General features: G+C 41.7%; 1 protein-coding gene across 1 annotated transcript in view; it reads left to right on the top strand.

Moving 5' to 3' along the window:
- The window catches only part of itgbl1 (integrin, beta-like 1), a 230,631-nt gene that overhangs the window by 192,660 nt on the left and 11,189 nt on the right, over positions 1 to 26,782 (top strand). The window contains exons 8-10 of the mRNA XM_043691272.2: positions 2,662 to 2,778; positions 8,034 to 8,180; positions 9,393 to 9,509. Coding sequence (XP_043547207.2) covers positions 2,662 to 2,778; positions 8,034 to 8,180; positions 9,393 to 9,509 — 381 coding nt within the window. The remainder of the gene's footprint in view (positions 1 to 2,661; positions 2,779 to 8,033; positions 8,181 to 9,392; positions 9,510 to 26,782) is intronic.

The raw sequence follows: 26,782 nt of genomic DNA, 5'->3' as shown, positions 1-26,782 counted from the left end.
CTTCAATTTGCAGTGGGCTTCATTGCTACAATGGAGGAGGCCAAGGAAGGTCATGCCTATTACTAGTGAAAGACCTATCTTAGAAAACCTGAGGGACTTTGGGAAAACCTGTCAATGAAACCAGAGGAGATACCAGGCTGAATCAGCTCTGAATGATTGCCACATTGGACATTGGGCAAAGGTACTTGCAGGAACGGTCCATGAACACCAGCCAAATGCATTCCTCCACAGACATTGACAACCCATCACAACCATCCTGGCATTTCCACAATGCACCAACAGTGCACTCTGGCAGCACAGACCTTTCCCGTAGCGTGCACCAGCAACCAGCAAGGTCCACATTCTCACATTTGGGTGAAAATATTTCTCCTGAGTTCCCTCAGTATTTACTGTGGAAAATGATATGGAAGATATAGAATGTAGGGAAATAGAAGGTGACACCTTGAAAAATATCCATATTACAGAGGAGGAAGTGCTGGATGAATGAAACGCTTTAAGGTGGATAAATCCCCAGGACCTGATCAGTTGTACCCTAGAACTCTATGAGAAGCTAGAGAAGTGATTGCTGGGCCCTTTGCTGAGATATTTGTATCATCAATAGTCACAGGTGAGGTGCGAGAAGACTGGAGGTTGGCTAACGTGGTGCCACTGTTTAAGAAGGGCGGTAAGGACAAGCCAGGGAACTATAGACCAGTGAGCCTGACCTCGGTGGTGGGTAAGTTGTTGGAGGGAATCCTGAGGGACAGGATCTACATATATTTGGAAAGGCACGGACTGATCAGGGATAGTCAACATGGCTTTGTGCGTTGGAAATCATGTCTCACAAACTTGATTGAGTTTTTTTGAAAAAGTAATAAAGAGGATTGATGAGGGCAGAGTGGTAGAGGTGATCCATTTGGACTTTAGTAAGGCCTTCAACAAGGTTCCTCAAGGGAGACTTGTTAGCAAGGCTAGATCTCACAGAATACAGGGAGAACCAGCCATTTGGATATAGAACTGGTTCAAAGGTAAAAGACTGAAGGTGGTGGTGGCAGGTTGTTTTTCAGACTGGAGGCTTGTGACCAGTGAGTGCCACAAGGATTGGTACTGGGTCCTCTACTTTCCATTACTTATATTAATGATTTGGATGTGAGCATAAGAGGTATAGTTAGTAAGTTTGCAGATGATACCAAAATTGGAGATGTAGTGGACAGTGAAAAAGGTTACCTCAGATTACAATCGGGTCTTGATCAGATGGGCCAATGGGCTGAGAAGTGGCAGTTGGAGTTTAATTCAGATAAATGTGAGGTCCTGCATTTTGGGAAAGCAAATCTTAACAGGACTTATACACTTAATGGTAAGATCCTGGGGAGTGTTGTTGAACAAAGAGACCTTGGAGTGCAGGCGCATAGCTCCTTGAAAGTGGAGTCGCAGGTAGATAGGATAGTGAAGAAGGCGTGTGGTATGCTTTCCTTTATTGGTCAGAGTATTGAGTACAGGAGTTGGGAGGTCATGTTGCGGCTGTACAGATCATTGGTTAGGCCACTTTTGGAATATTGCGTGCAATTCTGGTCTCCTTCCTATCAGAAAGATGTTGTGAAACTTGAAAAGGTTCAGAAAAGATTTACAAGGATGTTGCCATGGTTGGAGCATTTGAGCTATAGGGAGAGGCTGAGGGGTGACCTTATAGAGGTTTACAAAATTATGAGGGGCATGGATAGGATAAATAGACAAAGTCTTTTCCCTGGGGTGGGGGAGTCCAGAACTAGAGGGCATAGGTTTAGGGTGAGAGGGGAAAGATATAAAAGAGACCTAAGAGACAACTTTTTCACAAAGAGGGTGGTACGTTTATGGAATGAGCTGCCAAAGGAAGTGGTGGAGGCTAGTGCAATTGCAACATTTAAAAGGCATTTGGATTGGGTATATGAATAGGATGGGTTTGGAAGGATATGGGAAGGGTAGTGGCAGGTGGGACTAGATTGGGTTGGGATATCTGGTCGGCATGGGTGTATTGGACTGAAGGGTCTGTTTCTATACATCTCTATGACTCTAATTGGATGACTGAGCTGATGTCAGTCCAGCTCAGTCATCCTGAGAACAATGAGACAAACAGTCTACTAGACATTTAAGGTTTGGGGAATACGTAATGATTTACAAGGACTTCCAATGAATTAGACTCAAATCAAGGGCAAGTAGAGAATAAAGAATAATTGCATTAAGAGAGAAAATAAAGCATTATTAAAATCTCAAACAATGATTTACAACCCGAAGGAATGAAACTCCATAATTTTTGATTGTTTGCATTCTGGGTTTAGCAGCTTTGGTAGTCATGACAATTTTCATCTCATTGTAAGGAGTCGTCTCCCTGTATTGCTAACCACAGCCCAAACCTTCTGTGGAGATTTTAATGGGCAGTCAATATGCAAGTGCACCTTTTTCTTGAAACTCCTGTGGGGATTGAGAATGAAGTGCAGTTTTTGTGAGGCCACTGCCAAATGCTTCATCAATTCTTTGTGATGATCAGAAGGAATCACCACATTACAATGGGAGGATTTATACCTCAACAATGGAAAAAATCAGCAAAGTCTGAGTGACTGTTCCTTAATTAGTACTTTTTGTAAAAACCATTCTTGTCTTTGTGTTGTCAAGGAGTTTAACTGACTGACTGACTGTTCTATTTAGGAAAATGCCAGTGTGGTCAGTGTACTTGTTTCCCACCGGGAGATAGGCGTGTCTATGGAAAAAAGTGTGAATGTGATGATCGGCAGTGTGAGGACAGTGAAGGAACCATCTGTGGTGGTAAGTGGTTTTATTTTTATCTTATATTACACAAAGAAAACTAGACACTGTTGCAAAGCAGAAAAGTCCTTTTCATTCACTGAATTGTTCACTACATCAATTTGCAGCAAATTAATCATCCCTGTGCCTTAAACTTCAGAGACATCTCTAGTGATTCTGCCAAAGATGCAACTTGCATATTTATTTTTTTTTCTTTTTGAGGATATGGAAATTGCGTTCAAGCCCACTATTTATTATCCATCCTGAAGTTCTCTGATTTGACAGCAGTGACTCAGTTGGCAACACACTCACCTTTGGATTCAAATCCGACTCCTGGGCTTCAGTACAAAAGACATGGCACTGTCGGACAGAGGAAGTGCTGCACCGTTGGGGTGCCAACCTTCTGATTGGTCTTTTAACTGACCCCCCACCTGATTGACTGAGTATCTGTAAAAGATCTGATGCCACCTTTTTGAAGAAAAGCACAGAAGCTATAGCTAGTGTTCTGGCCAATATTTATCCTGAAATTAACATCAGACCAAAATAGATTATCTGGTCATTGTCATAGCGTCATAGAGATGTACAACACGGAAACAGACCCTTCTATCCAACTGTCCATGCCGATCAGATATCCTAAATTAATCTAGTCCCATTTGTCAGCATTTGACTATATCCCTCTAAACCCTTCCTATTCATTTACCCATTTAAATGTTGCAATTGTCATATTTCTGTTTGTGAAAGCTTACCTTGCATTAAACATCTGCCACATTTCAAAAATATTTCACTGGTTATAAGCACTTTAATACATCTGCTGGTGTGTAACATGTTATTTAAATGGAAGGATTTCCTCCTTTCTTCTTTATTGTCCCTGAGAAGGTAGTGGGATGGAATCCTCTTGCTCTGTTGATATCGGTATACCATTATGCTGCTCGAGAGGAAGATCGAAGATTTTGATTTAGTGACAGTAATATAATTAGGACAGGATGTTGTGTGGCTTGGAGAGGACATTGGAAGTGATGACTTTCCAAAAGGCTAATGATTGCTTTGTCATTAACTGGAATAACACAAGAACATGTTAACCTGCTGCAATAAACCTAGAGATGGAAGCAATGAAGAATTGATTTCAATTGATGCTGATAGTTAAAAAGTGACACCAAAAACTAACTTCATTCATCCTCATCTTCATAACTTATTGCAACTGTGCTCTATTTATAACAGAGTAATTTTTAATCAAATCTCCAAACAAACCATGATTTGATGGGAAGATAAAATCAAACACTTTGTGCTCATTAATGTATAACATTGTAATGGAAAGAATGCAGAAAAGTAAAAGGCAATAATTTGTAATTAAAATGACAACAAATCACAGCTCCAAACTCATACCTCACATTGCAATACAGTAATTATCTCCATGCTTCTCCATGCAATTCTCACACACTCAGTCTTCGAATTTATCATTCACAGTAAAACATCATAACAACATTTTTAGGATAGAAAGCGCTGAAATTCTTTATGTCATTGAGTTTGTATTAATTTTTATTTTGTATATTAGATTTGCCATCATAAAGTAAGTATTATATTTGCACACAGATCTCTGAAATAATCAGCAACAGAAGGGTGCCATTTTGCCCATTGAGTCCATGGCACACTTTGATATCTTCAAGCGATGTGATTAAGAATTCACAATTGATAAAATCGAATATAGAAAGGAACATAAATCAGTTCCCCCATTTAATTTAAATCATGACTGATCTGTATCTGAACTCCACTAACCTGCTTTGGTTCTGTAAACCTTGGTATTCTTTACTGAACAAAAATTTACCACTCAATTTATAAATGTTTAAATATTTTACAATGTGTCCTGAACCCTAGCAGTACTGAACCTCTGCTGCATCTCACTCCAAGGCCACCATCTCCTTGCTGAGGTGCTGGGCTCAGAACTGAATGCAGTGCAGCCAATCTCAAGTGCAGAATTTAAACATCTCTGAAATCAATCCGCAGATTAATTATCTATACAATAATAATTAGCAATGTCAAATCTAACCTGCAAAACAGAAAACTCATATAATGTTAGCAATGTAAACGATCTCAACATTGTACCATGTCATGTTTACTCCGGGGCTCATGTCTAAATGTGTACAAGGTTTTAAAACAAAGAAACAGTCTCCTCACTATATCTGTCAGTAATGAAATTTCCAGTGAAGCCTGTTCATCACTGTGCTAGCAAAAATGTGCTTTGTCTACTTACAATGATTTTATGAAGATAGCAACAACATTCATGTCCGGATTGCAAATCCAGAGCTTAACCTTGGCTAGTGTTCACCTCTTAATTTGGGCCTAAATGCCCATCATCATTCCTCATCTGTCTGTGTTCTTCCAATGTTCTAGCTGGTGGTGTTGCTCACAAAGGCAAACATAAAAATGTTTCTGTATGGAATGATTGATCCAACAGTAGTTATAATAGCCTTAATTGGATGGTATAGTGGGGGAGGCATTGGTAAAATGGACTTGGGTAGCATCAGCTGTCATTGCAACTCCCATCCTTTCACATTCAAGATGATATGGGGCCATTTGATCTTCAATCTGTTCGGGGAACGATAGGGGGATCGGTTCACTGGTTTGCCCTCTGAAGTGCAACAAATCTCAGAAACAAAGAAACAATTTTTATTAATATAGCACTCTTAATATAGTAAAACATTCCAAAGCTCATCACAAGTGTGACTAATAAACAAAACTTGACACTGAGTCAGCTAGTCAAAGAGGGAGGTTTTACAGATTGTTATAAAGGCAGAGGGAAAATCGAGAAGTGGAGAGACTTAGAGAGTGAATTCCACAGTTAAGAGCCTTGACAACTGAAGGTGCGCTGGCCAATGGTGAAGCCGGTAAAAATTTGGAAGTGGAGGAGATATTGGAGAAACACAGATGTTGCAAAGGATTTTAGGGCTTGAGGAGATTACAGTGAAGCAATTGAGGTATTTGACCAGAATTTGAATTGAATTGAATTGGATTGAATTTATTGTCACGTGTACAAAGGCACAGTGAAAAGCTTTGTCTTGCGAGCAATACAGGCAGATGACATAGTTACGTAGCATACATAAGTAAATAATAGATAAACAGCAGCAAAAACAAAAACACAGGTACAACTGAATGTTAAGAGTTTGTGAGTCCATTCAGTATTCTAACAACAGTAGGGTAAAAACTGTTACAAAACCGGCCGGTGCGTGTGTTCAAGCTTCTGTACCTTATTTGACAGTGAAGAAGGTTATCTCAGATTACAACAGGATCTGGACCAGATGGGTCAATGGGCTGAGAAGTGGCAGTTGGAGTTTAGTTCAGCTAAATGCGAGGTGCTGCATTTTGGGAAAGCAAATCTTAGCAGGACTTATACACTTAATGGTAAGGTCCTAGTGTTTCTGAACAAAGAGATCCTGGAGTGCAGGCTCATAGCTCCTTGAAAGTGGAGTTGCAGGCAGATAGATAGTGAAGAAGGCATTTTGTATGCTTTCCTTTATTAGTCAGAGTATTGAGTACAGGAATTGGGAGGTTATGTTGTGGCTGTACAGGATTTTGGTTAGGTCACTGTTGGAATATTGTGTGCAATTCTGGTCTCCTTCCTATTGGAAAGATGTTGTGAAACTTGAAAGGGTTCAGAAAAGATTTACAAGGATGTTGCCAGGGTTGGAGGATTTGAGCTATAGGGAGAGGCTGGACAGGCTGGGGCTGTTTTCCCTGGAGCGTCGGAGGCTGAGGGGTGACCTTATAGAGGTTTACAAAATTATGAGGGGCATGGATAGGATAAATAGGCAAAGTCTTTTCCCTGGGGTCGGGGAATCCAGAACTAGAGGGCATAGGTTTAGGGTGAGAGGGGAAAGATATAAAAGGGACTTAAGGGGCAACATTTTCCCACAGAGGGTGGTACGTATATGGAATGAGCTGCCAGAGAAAGTGGTGGAGGCTAGTACAATTGTAACATTTAAAAGGCATTTGGGTGGGTATATGAATAGGAAGGGTTTGGAGGGATATGGGCAGGCTGGTGGCAGGTGGGACTAGATTGGGTTGGGATATCTGGTCAGCATGGACGGGTTGGACTGACGGGTCTGTTTCCGTGCTGTACGTCTCTATGACTCTATGATAATTATAATGTTGCTATGCTGGGAGCCAATGTAAATCCAGGGCACAGGGGTGAAAGATAAATGGGGCTTGCCATAGGTTATGTTACTGGCAGCAAAGGTTTGAATGACTTCAAATTTACAGAGAATGCAATATGGAACGATGGACAGGAGAACTGGCCAACACCATTCTCTGTAAATAACAATATTGCAACATTAATGTTAGATACTGTAGCATAATGGTTAGGCATCTGAAGCAAGATGAACTAATAAACTGACATTTGAAAACCAAGCATAAAAGTAATCAGCCAGGATTAGGTTGAAGTGAAATAGAGGTGAATTACTTTCATGTAATATTGGCAGTATCCGTTGGTGCCGAGAGTAAATCATAAAGTTTGGCAGTGTTCGAAATATTTAGAAATTGCTCTGAGATGCAGGCAAAGCTATCTTGTGCTGTTAAGTGAGTAATTCTTTCAAACATAGCGCCAAATTGTTTTATGATTGATTGCAAAATAGTCATCACTTTCTTTGTTCGTTTTAATTAGTTTTGAACAATTATTTGAAACAACTTAGCAATTTGAAGCTGAAAAACATTTTCTGCTTTTTTTTGGATCAATTATGGGTCCTTCCATCCAACCTCAGTAAAGTGAGGATCACCGTCTCATGAAAAACATTTCATTGATCGTTTAACAGATCCAATTACAGCTCAGACTAAAGTTCCCTGCATCACTAATCTGAGATACATTTGAGCTTATAACAAGTAATATTTTGTCCATGTTTCCCTGGTCACTGTGTGCCTTGTGAAAGCGTAATTGAACAAGTCCAAACATTTTGAGTTGCAGTGACCTGTAATCAATAACCAAGGCCAGTAATAGTGAAATGACTATTTATTAAAGCTTCACTCAGACTTTGATTAAGCAATATGAAAGGGTCCCAGATGGATATAACCACTGATTATAAATCTGCTTGATGATCCATAAGTCAATAAAGAAAACAATTTGAAGAATGTCAAGGAAATTGGAAATATTTCAAATATTACTCTAAGGTTTAGGCATTAATGGATGCTTGTTGGTTTGAAGTTAATTCACACAACAAAATCTAAATTTACCAGTTGAGAGTATAATTTGTGTTTAAAGCATGGTCATTCTATGCTTACTCACCCAACAGGCAATGGCATCTGCTCATGTGGTCGATGTATCTGCGATGACGACTGGTTTGGGAAATACTGCCAATATCCGAGGACTTGCAACATGCCAGAAGAGAGAAGCAGGAGTCTATGTGAATCATTCAATGGAACAATCTGCTCTGGCAAGGGTGGGGACAGCCCACATGATTCCTGAAATTGTTATTTATCTCTTATGTTTGTTCTGTTTTTTAATCTTGAATAGTATGGCACACAAAAATGCCCATTTGGCCATGTGTTGTTGTTGTCCATTGACCTATGAGAGATGATGAACATGCAGCAAATTTAGGTGGAGGTTCTTCATATGGTGCAGCCTTGCTGATGGCTGCAGGGCCCAAACCTTGAGGTTTTGCCACAAATGAAGCTGCCGAGTATTGTTATAGGTTGTTGCTTTTGATGTTGGCATCTGTTGCCATGCTGTGTACATGATAACATGTACAAACCAACAGGAAGGTCTTGCCATTTTCTCCTTTTGCCAGGTAATGATTTACACTTGTGACTTTTGATACTTTGGGGTTTCCTGTCACACTTGTAGACATGCTTGAAATGAAGCATTGGATGCCCCACTAGTCCTGCAGCTCCAGCTACCTCACTGTCCAGATGGGCAGTGACTGTCTTCCATCTTGTAGATATGCCCGATCATAGAAGTGGCCTTTGTTTGATGATTATGCCAAATTCAGCAGCTGTGCCTTTGAGAAGACAGCCACACTTGTTATGCCACATCCTACCAGGGCACCCCTATTCTGTGCAGCAGATAGCAAAGATGGAAATGATTCAGTTTCTTTTCCTGCAAGTCGTAGGTTGACCATGTTCCACAGTCATAAAACAAGATGTTTTCTGAGACTGCAGGCCCTCTAAGCCATCAGTTTGGTCCTAAGGGTCAACTTGATGTTATTTCATGTGCATTTTGTGAGGCGATCGATGGTGGTAACTGCTTCTCCCGGCTGTGTGGTACTGCTATCCAATTAGTCCAACCCTGCTGCTCTTTCCCAATGGTGCAACAATTTTTTTTTCAAACATTTCTGTTTTTAAAGTTATTGTTGAACTTGCTCTCACAATCCTTAAGGGCATGAATTTCCAGCTCATAACTGGTTCATTTGTTCATTATTTTATATCTGCATCCTTTGCTTAATGCTCTCTTGCCAGTGGTAGTTTCTGCTTACCGTATCAAAACACTCTATCAATTGCACATCAGCACAGCAAATTATATACCTTGGCCCTTATGTGAGTGGAACATGAATTCTCAGTGGCTGCTGACCTTTACCTGTTGTTAGTAGTATTTGACTGAGCGTTGCTGGGTTTTGATTCCAAATCATAAATATTACAGCACAAATCTTTTCCAGGTTCCTGCCATTGTGGAAAGTGTATATGTGGCTCACCCCAGCAATGGTATATCTCAGGTCAACTCTGTGAATGCGATGATCGAGAATGTGACAAGCATGAAGGTGTCATCTGCACTGGTAATTACTGTTTTCTGTATTTCTAATCCTCTGGGTCATGCACATCATTGCAGGGATTGGACAGCGCCCTGGATCAGACTAAACTTGACAAACTCTGAGTAGTTTTTATAATCTCACTAACAATTACAGACATTCAATAAGAAAACCTGAAGGTTGAAGCATGCCATTAATTAAGGATAAACCACATGGTAATTTTCCAGTGACTGAGAATCTGATTTCAAACAGTTTTTGCTCTGGATGATGGGTGCTGAAGTTGAAGGGGGTTATTGAAGGCAGAGGTTTGAGTCATATCTAAGAATTTCTGGGAGTAAAATAAACATTGCATAGTCTTTCTTCAGATATTAGAACTGTTACAATGGAACAAAATATCTACAAGAGAAATTTGTGAAAGGGATCTGAGCAGGGGTGAAGGTGTAGGGAATGCTGGATGACTAGAGAAATTTGGTCAAGAATAAGAAGGAAGTATGTGGTAGACATATGCAGCAGAAATTGAGTGATTCCCTGGAAGAGTATAAAGGCAGTAGGAGTATACCTAAGGGGGAATTCACGAGGTCAAAAGGAGGACATAAGATAGCTTTGGTAAATAGGGCTAAGGAGAATCCATAGGGGATTCTACAAATACATTAAGGACCAAAGGGTAACAAGTGAGAGAACAGGACCCCTTAAAGATCAGCAAGGCCACCTATGTGTGGAACCGTAGGAGATGGGGGAAATACTGAACAAGTACTTTGCATCAATGTTTACTGGGGAGAAGGATATGGAAGTTAGAGAACTTTTGGAAATAAATAGTGACATCTTGAAAAATGTCCATATTATAGAGGAGAAGGTGCTGGGTGTCTTAAAATGCATAAAGATGGATAAATCCCTGAGACCTGATCTCTGTGGTAAGCACGGGAAGAGAATGGTGAGCCCCTTCCTGATATATTTGTATCATCAATAGCCACAGGAGAAGTGCCGGAAGACTGGAGGTTGGCTAACGTGGTGCCGTTATTTAAGAAAGGTGGTAGGGAAAAGCCAGGGAACTATAGACTGGTGAGCCTGACATCAGTGGTGGGCAAATTGTTGGAGAAAATCCTGAGGGACAGGATTTACAAGTATTTGGAAAAACAAAGACTGATTATGGAGAGTCAACATGGCTTTGTGAGTGGGAAATCATGTCTCACAAACTTGATTGAGTTTTTTGAAGGAGATGGGGGCAGAGCTGTGATGTAAGTATGGCGTTAAGTATGGCATTCAACAAGGTTCCCCATGGGAGACTCATTAGCAAGGTTAGATCACAAGGAATACATGGAGAACTAGCCATTTGGATACAGAACTGGCTTGAAGGTGGAAGACAGAGAGTGGCGGTGGAGGGTTGTTTTTCAGACTGAAAGCTTGTGACCAGTGGAGTGCCACAAGGATCGGTGCTGGGTCCACTTCTTTCCGTCACTTATATAAATGATTTGGATGTGAACACAGGAGGTATATAGTTAGTAAGGTTGCCAATGACACCAAAATTGGAGGTGGAGTGGACAACGAAGAAGGTTATATCAGAGTACAATGGGATCACGATCAGATGGACTGAGGTGTGGCAGATGGAGTTTAAGTTAGATAAATGTGATGTGCTGCACTTTGGAAAGGCAAATCAGGTCAGGACTGATACAGTTAATGGTAAGTTCCTGGGAAGAGTTGTTGAACAAAGAGACCTTGGAGTGCAGGTTCATAGTTTCTTGAAAATGGAGTTACACGTAGATAGAATAGTGAACATGGCATTTGATATGCTTGCGTTTACTGGTCAGTGTATTGAATATAGGAGTAGGGAAGTCATGTTACAACTGTACAGGACATTGGTTAGGCCACTATAGAATACTGAGTGCAATTCTGTTCTCCCTGCTTTAGGATGTTGTGAAATTTGATAGGGTTCGGAAAAGCTTGACAAGGGTGTTGCCAGGGTTGGAGGGTTTCAGCTATAGGGAAAGGTTGAATAGATTGGGGCTATTTTCCCTGGAGGGTCGGAGGCTGAGGAGTGATCTATCGAGGTTTATAAAATCATGACGGGCATGGATAGGGTAAAGAGACATGGCCTTTTCCCCGGTGTGGGGCAAATCCAGATAGAAAGCATAGATTTAATGTAAGAGGGGAAAGATTTAAAAGGGATCTAAGGGTCAGCTTTTTCATGGTTTTTGTGGTGTGTGTATGCAATGAGGTACCAGAGGAAGTGGTGTAGGCTGGTACAATTACAGCATTTATAAGGCATTTAGATGGATATACGAATAGGAAAGGTTTAGAGGAACATGGGTCAAATGCTGACAAATAGGACTAGATTAATTTAGGATATCTGGTTGCCATGGACGAATTGGATCAAAGGGTTCCGTGCTGTACATCTTTATGACTCGATGGTTGGCATTGACGAGTTGGACGGAAGGGTCTGTTTGCGTCCTGTACATCTCTATGACTCTATGACACAGGCTATGGGGAGATTAGTGATTTGTTGAAGCCCATATTGACACTGGGAGCAAATCGCTACATGTCTTGTGCATTTGCTGAGCCACGAAACAAGCTTCTTGTTAGGCATAGATCATATCTTGATTCAAGTGTAATTGCAATTAATAGAATTATGCTGCTCAGAAGGAGGTCATTTTGCCCATTGTGCTAACTCTTTGTAGGTTCCACATAGCCCCACTTCCCCAGCTCTTTCTCCATTACTTTGCAAATATTCCTTCTTTTCAAGTATTTGTCTTTAAATGTTGCTATTTAATTTGCTACTCCTGCCCTTTCAGACACCACATTCCAAACCATAACAACTCACAGATTCCACCTCAGCTCCAACTTCCTTACCTTAAACCCTGGTTACTGATCTTTCTGCCAGCGATTCGGGTATAAATGTTCTTGATAAACCAATGATAAATTTTTGAACTTTCAGTGGAACTTCTAAAAAGCCAAGAGAATTAAAAAGAATTATCTCAAAATTGTAGCAAAGGAACAAATCATTTGGCCTTACGAATTTGTGTGGCTGTTTATGCTCCAAATGAGCTTCCTCCTACCCTCTTCACTTTACCTTATTAGCATACCTTTTTATTTCTTTTTCCTTGATGTGTTTGTATACTTTCTCCTTAAATGTATCAATGCTATTCGCCTCAATCACTCCTTGTGCTGGTGAGCTCCATAATCTCACTACTCTCTGGATAAAGTAATGGACTGCAGTGGGTTCAAGAAGGCAGCTCACCACCACCTTCTCAAGGGCAACAAGGGATGAGCAATAAAGACTGGCCAGCCAGTGACACCCACATCCCACAAAGGAATGTAGAAATAAAATAAAATTTCTCCTGAATTCCCTGTTGGGTTTATTGATGTCTACCTTACACTAATGGTCACTAGTTCAAACCTCTCCTCATAACACAACTTGTCACGTGGGCATCTTCAGATTATGAGAGCTAAATTTCACCCGCAAAATTTCTTAGAGAACCTTGACTCTGAAGAAGAAATAAATCAACCCAATGTAATCGCACAAACTCAGGCAAAACTGAGAATGATTCCATTATTCAACGCTACCAGTGGGAAATATGGAGGACCTCGCATTTAATTTTCCATTCATTCATTTTAATTTGTTTTCACAATGTTTCCAGATGTGCTCCTGATTAGTGATGTTTTTCTCTAGCAGGACCTGATTGTGGGATTGACCATTTGACAATCCTCTTTTGAAACTCAATTCAGTGCATGGTCATAATGTAGTCCTGCAGCAGCTGGAAATTTCGTTCTTAAAGCTGAACAAATTGGTAACTGTATATTCAATCTATGGAGTTTGCAGGCATTAGCTGAGGATTCACTTCACCCTCTGGAAATAGGCAACAGACTAACTGTTGTTGTTAGGCTAAGAACAGGATGCTTGTAAATGGGTATTGTCTGTAAATAAACATGGCAGTGCGTGATGTGTGACTCCAGAGCTGTCTTTCACCAGCTAGCCCTCTGGATAAGAACAAACATATCCTTCTATGCTGGAGAGGTGAACAGAGCAGCTGAAAATATTAGGAATGTAAGGCAGGTCATTTAAACAGAGAGAAACTAAATTGGGCTTCCATGCATGCACACACAATTTGCATAGCCCGATTGAAGTGACTGATCCATCTTAACTGATTATCATGAAATTTCTCTCAGTGTTTCTGCTTCTACTTACATCACACTCTTTTTGTGTTGCATAGAAACAGACTTCACTTGTAACAATCTTAAACACTCCAAACCATTCATTAGCACCCTACTCTTACCAATCACATTTCCTCTATATTACTCTGCAGGGCCATTACAATCCTGCCATTCTGTTGATTGCAGCTCTCTGCCCTGTCCACCTTCACCATGTTCAATCTTGTATAGTAGCATCATATGTCTCTTACATTAAAAAAAATCATGATTATTTAATCTTTCTTCTCTCTGTAATCTTTCTGTAATCCTCAACGGTTTAGTTTCATCATCCTCACTAGAAAAGAATCATAGAGATGTACAGCATGGAAACAGACCCTTTAGTCCAACCTGTCCATGCCGACCAGATATCCCAACCCAATCTAGTCCCACCTGCCAGCACCCGGCCCATATCCCTCTAAACTCTTCCTATTCATATACCCATCCAAATGCCTCTTAAATGTTGCAATTGTACCAGCCTCCACCACTTCCTCTGGCAGCTCATTTTATACATGTACCACCTTCTGTGTGAAAAGGTTGCCCTGTAGGTCTCTTTTATATCTTTCCCCTCTCACCCTAAACCCATGCTCTCTATTCCAAACCTTGCTGGCAAAATAGAAAGCTAGATCAAATAGGTAGATTGTGAAGAACATGTCTTAAATGAGGAGCGTAAGGAAATATTTAAGCATGGTATTCCAGAGCTTAGGCAGCTGTAGGGTGTCAAGAGTGTGGTGCTGGAAAAAGGAGAAAGTGAGGTCTGCAGATACTGGAGATCAAAGTTGAAACTTTATTGCTGGAACAGCACAGCAGGTCAGGCAGCATCCAGGGAACAGGAGATTCGACGTTTCGGGCACAGGCCCTTCTTCAGGCCCTTCTTCCTGAAGAAGGGCCTGTGCCCGAAACGTCGAATCTCCTGTTCCCTGGATGCTGCCTGACCTGCTGTGCTGTTCCAGCAATAAAGTTTCAACTGGTGCTGGAAAAACACAGCAGGTTGGGCAGCGTCCAAGGAGCAGGAATCAGGATGAAGGGCTTTTGCTCAAAACATTGATTTTCCTGCTCCTTGGATGCTGCCTGACCTGCTGTGCTTTTCCAGCACCATACTCTTGACTTTAATCTACAGCATCTGTAGTCCTCACTTTCACCTAGCTATAGCGTGTCACCAAGTATAAAACCTCTAAAGAATGGTATTATGAGACAGCAAGAAAATAAAGGGAAGAACATTTAACTTCAACTTTACAAAGCCCTGGTGGGACAACAGCTGGAATAATTTTTACAGTTCACATCTCAGAAAGAGAGAGATTCAACGGAATGTTATCAGGGTTGTGAGAGTTAGATTGTGAGGAGAGATTACGTGAGTTGGAATCATAGAATTCCTGCAGTGTGGAAATAAGCTATTCAGCTCATCGAGTCCACACCAACCCTCCAAGGAGTATCTCACACAGACCTCCACCCCTATCCCTGTAACCCAACACTTCCCCAGGTTAATCCACATAACCTGCACACTATGGACTGTGGGAGAAAACCCACGCAGACATGCGGTGAATATGCAAACTGCACACAGACAGTTGCCTGAGGGTAGAATTAAACCTGATTCCTTGGCACTGTAAGGCAGCAACGCTAACCAGTGAGCCACTGTGCCATGGGAATTGCAGAGTTATAGGGAAGGAGGTTTGTTTGTAGTTCCAGGTATTTATAGACTAGGTGAATTGGCCATAGGAAATGTAGGGTCGTGGGGATGGGGGTGCTTGTTCTGTGTAGGGTGCTCTTCAGATAGTTAGTGCAGCCAACCTGGGCTGAATGGCCTCTTTGTGCACTGTAGGGATTCTATGAGACAGCTATGTAGTTTTTTTTTGGTCTTTGGTGTTAATCTGCTCCACTTGACCAGTTAATATGGTGGAAATGTTAGTGAAGAATCCCTCTTGCAGATAATCCACTGGCATCTGCTAAGGCACAATCTAGACCCCCGCCACTATTGTAGCAAACAGCTGGTAGAATGTGGCAGCTCCATTTTTCATTCCAAACAGCACGACAGTGAATGTGTAATGGTTCTGAGGGTTTAGCAGATGCACACTGTAACTTGGCCTCAGTACTAAGGTGTACTTGCCAGTAACCTTCTGTGAATTATACATTTGTCAAATATTCACTGCCGCTTCACTTTCTCCAGAATATTTTTCAGTATCGGTCATTTGGTTGTCGGAGATGAGATGTTTGTCTCATGGGCAGAGATTGAGCAGCATGTACTGTTTGGAGTTTAGAAGAATGGAAAGAGACCTAATTGAGATCTAGGGGATGCTGAAGGGATTGACAAAGTAGATGCAAAGAGGATGTTTCCTGAAATGGGCAAATCTAGAATGAGAGGTTTTATGTTAAGGGGTAGCAGATTAAAGACAGATGGGAAGAAATTATTTTTCTCAATGGTTGTGAATTTGTGAAACTCAGTAGCTCAGAGGGTGGTAGGTGCTGAGACATTGAGTAAATTTACAGGGGAGATGGACAGATTTTTAACTAGTAATGGGTTGAAGGGTTATGGAGACCAGGCAGGAGTTGAGGCCAAGATTAGATTCCCTCCAGTGTCCCTTCAAGTCCACATCGACTCTCCAAAGAGTAACCCACCCAGACCCATTTCCCTCTGACTAATGCACATAACACTATAGGCAATTTAGCATGGCCAATTCACCGAACCTGCACATCTTTGGACTGTGGGAAGAAACCAGAACACCCAGGGGAAACCCACACAGATACAGAGCGAATGTGCAAACTCCATGTAGACAGTCACCCAAGGCTGGAATTGAACCTGGGACCCTGATGCTGTGAGGCATCAGTGCTAACCACTGAGCCATGAGATGAGACATGATATGATCATATCAAATAGTAGAGTGAGCTGTTGGGGATGAATTGGCTACTCCTGCTCCTAGTTCTTGTGTTCTTCTATGTCTGTGAAATCGGCTGCTTGAAAGTAGTCTTGGGGAGCAATACTATCAGTCAGCAGCTGGAGATTTGTGTCCAATTCTCGACACTAGTCTTTTAGAAGAATGATAAAGCTTTAGAGAGTGCAGAGGAGATTCATGAGAATGATGTCAGGGATAATGGGCTTCAGTTATGTGGAGAAATTTGGATTGTTCTTTATTAAGAAATTACAGCAGGGAAGGCCATTCAGCCCACCTGGTCTGGGCTATCATGTATGTTCTATAGTAGCTTCCACTTCATCTCACCCCAATAGCATTTCCTTCCATCCCTTTTCCTGTCAGGTATTCATTCAGCTTGCCCTGAAATATGTCTGCACTATTCACCTCACCATTCCCTCTGATAGTGAGGTCCTCATTCTTACCACTCTCAGAGTGAAGCCATTTCTCCTGAAAGCCCTATTGAATTTATGAGCGATGATCTTACTGTTCTTTACGCAGAGAGTGGTAAGGGCGTGGAATGCCCTACCTGCTAATGTAGTCAACTCAGCCACATTAGGGAGATTTAAACAATCCTTAGATAAGCACATGGATGATTTTGGGATAGTGTAGGGGGACGAACTGAGAATAGTTCACAGGTCGGTGCAAGATTGAGGGCCGAAGGACCTGTTCTGCACTGTATTGTTCTGTGTTCTATGTTCTATCTTTTATTTATGGTCCTTTGTTCTGGAATGCCACAAATTGGAACATCTTCTTTATGTCTACCCTATTGAACCTCTTCACGGCTTGAAAGACCTCAGACCGGTCAGTCCCCAGCAAAGAGAAAACTATTGGGTAGTGGACTTGAAGAAGGTGAGTGGAAGAGATAGGAAGGAGCCATGTCCATTCCTATCAATGGAGATATCCCCTAGTGGTGAACAGCATTGTCTCCATTGATTTAATATAGCATTGGCCATGCTGTATTATCCATAATGTTCAGGGATGCGTAGGTTAAGTGTGTTAGCCATGGGAAGTGCAGGGTTACAGGGATAGGGTAGGGGATGAGTCGGGGAAGGTTGGTCTGGACCTGTTGGGCCAAATGGCCTGTTCCCATCCTCTGGGAGTTCTATAAAAATTCAGGTTGATTTAAGAGCTCGACAGCAGTTTTTGGATAGTTAAGCATGGCCATCCATCATGGGGAAGCTTCCAGCTTTCTGGACACAGCCAAATAGGAGGCTGCCCAGGGTCAAGAGCTCGTCCCAGGCTTGTTTTCAGCATTTTCTATATGACCAGAAAAGGAAAACCAAAACATGGCATTCCAGGAATTGACATGCATAAACTGAAACTTTTATTTTTGTTGGACTGTAGTTGAAAAAAATTGCAATATTGTCATGTAGGTAATTGATATCCATCTCTGCATACCAAGTAGCTGTACTCAAAAATATACATGTCAACATCTGAGCATCAGGAACATTAAGCCAGGATTAATTGATCATTTTCCAGTCAGGAGCCACAGATTTTGTATCTGCAGCAGACAATTTTGTCGGACATTATTCTTTTGAGAGATGAAGATAATACTTAATGCTAAATCCTAATTTCAGTGTTGAGGGTTTCCGAAAGATGAGCATCCTTACAAATGTAATCATGACATTAGCATTAAAATATCACAGTCTTGGTAGGAGAGTGACCTTCTCCAGTTATTCACAAAGCATCTGTGCTCATTAGTTTAATGAGATGTTAATGAGGGCAGTCACCATGATTTTGCACTGAAATTCAACATCTTAATCTCAGTTTAGCACTCAGGGGAACATCCAACCCCTCGAGCATGTTCTGCCATTCAATTAAATCATGGCTGATCTCTCTTGTAACTCACCTTCATTCTGTAATCCTCAGCCCTTCACCAAACCAAAACTATCAGTTTTGAAATTTTCAATTGATCCCTGCTACAGCATCTTTTTTTAGAGAGTGAGTTCCAGATTCCCACTCCTTCTTATGTGAGAAAGCGTACTCCTAATTTAAGTTCCTGCCCCTTGTTTATTAGCGATTATCTTTTGTTTATGGTCCTTTGTTCTGGAATGCCGCAAAGTGGAAACATCTTCTTTTAGTCTACCCTATCAAACCTCTTTACAACTTGAAAGACCTCAGACCGGTCAGCCCCCAGCAAAGAGAAAATGAATGGGTCGTGGACTTGGAGAAGGTGAGTGGGAGAGATTGGAAGGGGCCATGTCCACTCCTATCAATGGAGATATCTCCTAGTGGTGGATAACATTGTCTCCATTGAGGTGGGCTGCCAATTTATTTGCCATGCTATCTTATCCATAATGTTCAGGGATGTGTAGGTTAAGTGTGTTAGCCATGGGAAATGCAGAGTTACAAGGATAGGGTAGGGGATGAGTCTGGGAGGGATGCTTTTTGGATGCCCCCTACCAATAGAGGAAATACCTGCCTTTATCAAAACCTCCAATTATCTTCAACATCTCAAATAGTAGATCCATATGATGGAACACAAGTCTAATTCACATCATCATGAGAATTATTCTGGTGTATTTGCACTGCATGTTTTCAAGATCAGTATACCCTTCCTGATGTAGGAAGCAAGAGTAACCATTCACCCATTGAGGCTGATCATATATCGACCTCTATTCCAGTTCTGATGAAGTCTCACTGAACTCATAATGTTAACTCAGTTTTCTCTCTTCACAGATGTTCCCAGACCTGCTGAGTTTCTCCAGCACTCAGTATTCCATTGGCCTTTCTCGGTGCTTGCTGCACACATACTAACATTTCATGAACCATTAACAAGGACGCCCAGATCCTTTGGATACCTGCACTTCCCAGTCTTTCACCAATTGAGAAATATTCTGCCTTTCTGTTTTTGTCAGACTTGAAGTCTCTGCTCCAAAAAGAATTGAATCTGAATCTTCTACAACTGCAGCTTAACATCAAACCTTTTGTTTTTCAGCTAATTTGAGATTTTGGATAAAGACCAACAGTCATTACAATCAAAGATGTTTTTTAGTGCCTGGTAACTAAGTTCTGTGACAATAAGGGCTGCATTCTCCCCACCCCCTGGAACTGAAGAGGATAGCAAAATAATACCACCTCCATTACCATCTCTGCTGACCTTCTCCAGGATGGGCAAGGGATGGGGATGAATGAGAAGGATGTGGGCAGCAAAGTGAAGCCACTCACCTCATTAATTGGAAATGTTGAAGGTATCAGGGAGCTCATTAACAGCTCACCTTCTGAATTTCCAAGAGTTTAGTGTGTGTGTTTGCATGTGTGTGCGTGTGTATGTCTGTGTGTGCATGTCTGTGTGGGCGTGTGTGTCTGTGTACGTGTGTTTGTGTGCGTGTTTGCATGTGTGCATGTGTGTCTGTGTATGTGTTTGCATATGTATGAGTCTGTGTGCGTGTACATGTGTATGTGTTTGCACATAAGTGCGTATGTGTCTTTTTGTGTGTTTGCATGTATGTGTGTCTATGTGCATGTGTGCCTGTGTAGGTGTGTGTATATGTGTGTGTTAGTGTATGTGTGTGTCTGTCTGCACATGTGTGTATGTATGTGTAGAGGTTGGAGCAGTGAAATAGGGGAGGTATTAGCATCTCCATGATACTGACCAGTTGAAGCTTGGCAGGATGAGAAACAGCACTGAAACAATTTTGTTGATGGAAAATTGTGCAACTTTGGAGAAAAGAACAATTGACCAGCGATGAAATTCTAATAATTGGCCTTTCCCTGTCCTACCCGATAACCCAGTTCTCTAGCTTCCCCAGATACACAAAATCTTTTCCATTTTTGTAAGGAACTTGCAATGGGATGGGGGTGTCCAGTTGTTGAAGTTCATGTGAATGGCATTGACAGAAGTAGAGTGAAAGATTCTGCGTAGAGAATATGAAGAACTAGCTACTAAATTAGAAAACAGAACCTCAAAGGTTATACCCTCCACATTTTAACCTGAGCTACGTACATAACATACAGAGGGTACATAAACATAGAGAGATAAGTATGTGACCAAAAGACTAGAGTGCGAGAAGTGAGCTCTTGTACTGTTGGAACAGTTTATATCTGTACCATGATGTGGTCAGTGTTCTCATTAACCACATAAATTAGGGAAGTGGAGGGGATTTGAAAAAAAATAGTGTCAAGGGATCAAATTGTGACAGTTGTGGTACTTCAGAAAGTAGGGATGTGAGAGGAAAGAGAGGAAAATTATAATATGGATAAAAGGATCAGAGACAGAGAAACAAAAAACTTGGAACACAGAAATAATCCTAAAATAATTTACAAATAATAGTAATTACTAAGATAACAAAAGGCAAGACTAAAAGCTCTAAATTTATGCACATCATTCATCAAGTGAATGAATTGATGAGGCATATTGAAAAAAATAAATATGATCTGACAGCTAATACAGAAATGGGGCTGCAGGATGACATGGATTGGGTGCTGAATATTGATGGCTATTTGTCATTCAAGAAAAATAGAAAGTTAGGCCAAGGTAGCACAATTAATTAAAGATGGTGTTTGTGTTAGAGATGGTTTGGGTTCAGGAGTCTGGGTGGAGACTTAGCCGAGGACAGGGGGTCTATCAGCACCAAACAGTCAAAGCCCAGAGCTCCAGAAGGCATTCTGTGCTAGGGTCAGGAAATACGCAGGTCTGAGAACGATGGTTTCTGTCCCTGTGACTGGGTGGAGATGAGCAATCGTGGGGAAGAAGTCACTAGTTGGAGTGCTCTACAGGCCCTTTAACAGGAGCATCAATGCGAGAAAATTATACCAAGATATTGAGTGCTTGTAATAAAGGGATGAGAATAATTATGAGTGACTTTAATCTTCATATAAACTGGAAAAATCAAAGTGGCAGCTGTAGCCTGAATGACGAGTTCATAAAATGGTTTCAAGATAGCTTCTTAGAGGAGAATATTCTGGAACTGTTCCAAGAGCACGTTACATTAGCCTTGGTATCATATAATGTGACAGGATTAATTAATGATCCCAGAGTAAAGGCATCCCTAGGTAGCTGTGATCGCAGTATGATTAAAGCTTACGTCCGGATTGAAAGGGAGAATTCTAAGGCAAAGGCTGGTATTTTAAAGCTAGATAAGGGCAACTATCTGGATATGACAACTGAGCTAACAGAATTGAACTGGCGTATCAGGAAGGGGATGGATCAACAGAGAAAACAGTGCTTATGAATATTTTTCAGCTAAGTCCGCATTACGTTGAACTTTTAGAGAGATTCCCACCATGAAGTCTAATGAGTTTTCTTACCAAACATGTCTCATTAGCTACCTACCCTGCCCCACAGCATCGGCGATGCCCAATTCCAGCCCCATGTTGCCATGCACCATTCTCAAAGCAGCTCATTACTCGCCAGATATCACAGACTTCACCACCATTCCTGGCACTTGTGCCATCTTGAAAAGCCCATTGCTTACCTGGCCAAACACTGTCAGTCCAGAGCTGCCCTACACAGTTCCTCTCATTTACCACCAAATAGCAGACAAAGGGAAATCCAACCCTGCTGTGCAGGCAGAGATTTAAGAGGTCCAGGGGACAGGATGGTGCAAAGATAGATTTTCCTCCTCCACCCCCAGGTCCAGCAGGGGAGGTGATGATCTAGTGGTATTATCATTAACTGTTAATGTAGAGACCCAGGTAATGTTCTGGGCACTTGAGTTGGAATCTTGCAATGGTAGATGGAGGAATTTGAATTCAATTTTCTTTTAAATCTGCAATTAAGAGTCTAATGATGATCATGAATCCATTGTCAATTGTCAGGGAAAGCCCATCTGGTTCACTGATTTCTTTTAGGGAAGGAAACTGCCATCCTTAACTGGTCTGGCCTACATGTAACTCCAGACCCACAGCAATGTGGTTGACCTTCAACTGCCCTCTGGGCAATTAGGGATGGGCAATAAATGCTGGCCTAGCCAGCAATGCCCTGATCCCAAGAATGAAGTAAAAAAAAATGGTTGGAACAGATTGCAAGAGGTTCTACTTTTGTTTAAAAAGTAAGAAACTAAGTAAAGGAAATGATGGTCCTTTAGAGTGTGTGAATGGGGAGTTAGTAAATAATAGCTGGTGGATGAGATGAACAAATAGTTTGCTTATGTCTTCACTATATCGGGTACAAAAGATTTTCTATTCATAGCTGTTAGGAGGTATGGGATACAGGGAAGTTTGGCTGTCTGGATACAGAATAGGCTGCCTGAAAGAAGACAGCGAGTGGTAGTGGATGGAAAGTATTCCACCTGGAGATCGGTGACCAGTGGTGTCCCACTGGGATCTGTTCTTGGGTCTCTGCTCTTTGTAGTTTTTGTAAATGACTTGGATGAAGAAGTGAAAGGGTGGGTTAGTAAGTTTGCCAATGACACAAAGGTTGGTGGGGTTGTAGATAGTGTTGAGGACTGTTGCAGGCTATGACAGGATGCAGAGCTGGGCTGAGAAGTAGCAGGTGGAGTTCAACCTGCATAAATGTGAAGTGATTCATTTTGGAAGGTTGAATTTGAATGCTGAATACGGGGATAAGGATAGGATTCTTGGCAGTGTGGAGGAACAGCAGGATCTTGGGGTCCATGTACATAGATCCCTCAAAGTTGCCACCCAAGTTGATCGGGTTGTTAAAAAAGGCGTATGGTGTTTTGGCTTTCATTAACTGAGGGATTGAGTTTAAAAGCCGCGAGGTTTTGCTGCAGTTCTATAAAACCTTGGTTAGACTACATTTAGAATATTGTGTACAGTTCTGGTCACCTTATTATAAGAAGGATGTAGATGCTTTGGAGAGGGTGCAGAGGAGATTTACCAGGGTGTTGCCTGGATTGGAGGGCTTGTCTTACGAAGCGAGGTTGAGTGAACTAGGGCTTTTCACACTGGAGAGAAGAAGGAAGAGACGTGACTTGATAGAGATGTAGAAGGTAATGAGAGGCATAGATAGAGTAGATAGCCAGAGACTTTTCCCCAGAGCAGAAATGGCTGTCATGGGGATGTCATTATTTTAAGGTGATTGGAGAAACGTATAGGGGAGATTTCACAGGTAGATTCTTTACACAGAGAGTGGTCAGTGCTTGGAATGCACTGTCAGCAGTGGTAGAAGAGTCAGAGACTTTAGGGACATTTAAGCGACTGCTGGACAAGCACGTGGACAGCAGTAAGTTGAGGTTAGGTTGATCTTAGATTAAGATAAATGGTCGGCATAATACCATAGGCTGAAGGGCCTGTATTGTGCTGTACTGTTCTATGTTCTAGTTAGGAGAGTATATTATGAAACAGATTTAAAGAGGATGCAAACAGCTATCGATAAGTTAGATGAGTGGGCAAAATTGGATAGATGGAGAATCATATGGGAAAATGTAAAGTTGTTCACTTGGGTAAAAAAAATGAAAAAGCAGAGTAATACTTCAATGGAAAAACTGCAGAATTTTGAGGAGCAGAATGATTTTAGATGTTCCAGTGCATTAGTCACAAAACGTCAGTATGCAGGTACAGCACATAATCAAAAAAGGTAATGGGATATTATCCTTTATTACAAGAGGAACTGCACATAAATGTAGGGATGTTATGTTTCAGTCATACCAGGCATTGGTGAAACCACATCTCAAATACCATGCACAATTTGGTCTCATTGATTAAGGAAGGATGTAACTGCATTGGAGACCGTTCAAAGGTGGTTAGTAGATTGGCACCTGGAATGGACAGGCTGGTTTTTGAAAGATAGCTTTGACAAGCTGTTTTCGATGTAGTTTAGAAGTGAGAGGGTGACATATTAAAGTGTATAAGATGCTGAATGGTCTTGACAAGGTGTATGTGGAAAAGTCATTTGTTTTTGTGGGTCAGTCAAGAACTGAGGTGTGGGCCACTGTTTTAAAATTAATTGTCACCCTTTCAGAACAGAGATGTGGAGAATGTTTTTGTCTGAGGATTGTGCAACTTTGGAGTTCTCTCCTTTGATGGATAATGGAGATGGAGTCATTAAAGATAGATAGGCTCTTGTTGGCAGGAGAGTCAAGAGTTATTGCAGATAGATAGGAATGCGGAATTCAAAATATAAACGCATCAGGCACGATCTTGTTAAATGGTTGAGCAGTTTTGAGGGTCAAGTACTCTACTTTGGCTCTGATTTAATATGTTTACAGGACCTCATGTATAAAACAATTTCAATCAGAATGTGATCCACTTCCCTGCTGTCCTCTCTCCATTCCCACCTCCTTGCCACCCAACAATTCTGCAGCAGTCGTAGGGCTATTACGATCCGAGCGTGTGAAAATGCCACCAACTGGCAGGCTGCCACCTGAGCCAAGATTGATCTTCCCATCTGCTGATGCCCATCTCGAACAGGCACATCCTTCCTGGATTTTCCCCTATTGGAGTTGTCCGGTTGAACTTGACTGATCTGATCAGCCACTTTGGAACACAAACAGGACTGCCATTTGCTCAAAGCAGCAGTTCCTCTTCTGTTTGGCAGAATCCGGGATGGGAATTGTGTGATACACCAATTACTTTGATTTTTTGCTTGAGAATTGTTCTGCTGATGCTTGACCTATTAAGCTGATGACCTGAGAATGCTGCAGCACGAACCCTATTTCTTCCCTCCAATAACAGAACCCGGATCCCAGTGCTGATGGTTTGCTCAATCCATTTGAATTTAGCTAAACACAGTCATCCTGGGTCAGTCCAAGAACAGCGAGATAAGTGGAATAGGGACTTACTCAATTGCTCAATGTTTAGCATGCTTATCTCCAAGTCAAGAGGTTGTAAGTTCAAGGCCCACTTCAGAAATGTTGGCCCTGATACTGCAATGATCAGACAGACAGTGGAGCAGCACAGACTAGAGTTGTGAATTGAGGGACACTCCCTTCATTACTAGAATCCTGGGCACAATGACTCCAAGGGAATTGCCCCCTCCCCTGCATTAGTCCCAACATCCATCCCCTCCACCACCCCGACTCCATTGGCTATGATATCTGCTGCCATACCTCTGGCTGTAAACCCAGGCCCTGGTATTTCGCTGCTGCCCAAGCCCCAAATTCCATGCCAGCTTTAACACACCCACTAACAAGCCCCCTCCCCCATCTGCTGCAGGTAGTCCATCACTTACCTGGTACTAAACACCTTAACGAACTTAACACCTTAGGGGAGGTGGTGGCCTAGCAGTATTATCGCTGGACTGTTAATCTAGAAACATAGGTAGTGTTCTAGGGACCTGGGCTCAAATCCTGCCATGGCAGATGGTGGAATTTGAATTCAGCAAAAGTCTGGAATGCAAAATCTAATGATGACCATGAATCTGTTGTCAATTGTCGTAAAAAACTCATCTGGTTCACTAATGTCCTTTAGGGAAGGAAACTACCATCCTTACCTGATCTCATGTTCATGTGACTCCAGTCCCACAGCAATGTGGTTGACCTTTAACTGCTCAACTGGGCAATTAGGGATGGGCAACAAATGCTGATCTAACCAGCGATGTCCTCATCCTGTGAATGAATTTTTAAAAACTGCCTAACCTCCATACCTGCCTGACATATCTACCCTTACTTACTATTTAGAGTAATGACTTGGAGGATAGGGCAGAGTGTAATGTATCCAAATTTGCTTAAGATACAAAAACATGTGGGAAAGCATGTTGTGATGAGGACATGAGGAATCTGCAGGAAGATAGATAGGTTGAGTGAACAGACAAAATCTTGGCAGATGGAGTTCTTTTTTTTTGACAAACACTGCCCTTCACATCAAAGGGCAGTGCTGTGTGATCAAAACAGTGAAGGGGAGGATCTCCTGTTTATTTTTTTTTTTCTTTTTGTTTTTTTTTCTCTTTTAACCCCCACACTACCACCTAAGTGCGGTAGTGCTTATTTTATCCCCAGCACCCATGGTGTGTGTGTGTGCAGGTGTGAGACACAGTGAAAGACACAAAGTGCACAAATCTTTATTCAAATTCCACCACCAGGAAGATAGGAAAACGCCTGGGTGGCCAGTGACAAACACTGTCCTTCACATCAAAGGGCAGTGCTGTGTGATCAAAACAGTGAAGGGGAGGGTAGGGACTAAATCAAAATAGAATTGGAGGGAGAAATGATGCACTCCACTCCCTGGCAGATGGAGTTAAGTGTGTAGCTGTGCAGCCTAATAGGATGAATCAAGTGGCTGACGATTATTTAAATGGTGACAGATTCCAAAGAGGGTGCAGCACAGAGGGATTTGCATAAAACACAATAAGTTAGCATGCAGATGCAGTCA

The sequence above is a fragment of the Chiloscyllium plagiosum genome, unplaced genomic scaffold (assembly GCF_037043375.1).
Source record: "Chiloscyllium plagiosum isolate Xiang-an unplaced genomic scaffold, Cpla_swu_hap1 HiC_scaffold_6, whole genome shotgun sequence".
Classification (NCBI taxonomy): Eukaryota; Metazoa; Chordata; class Chondrichthyes; order Orectolobiformes; family Hemiscylliidae; genus Chiloscyllium; species Chiloscyllium plagiosum.
This window is presented reverse-complemented; position numbering and strand designations above follow the sequence as displayed.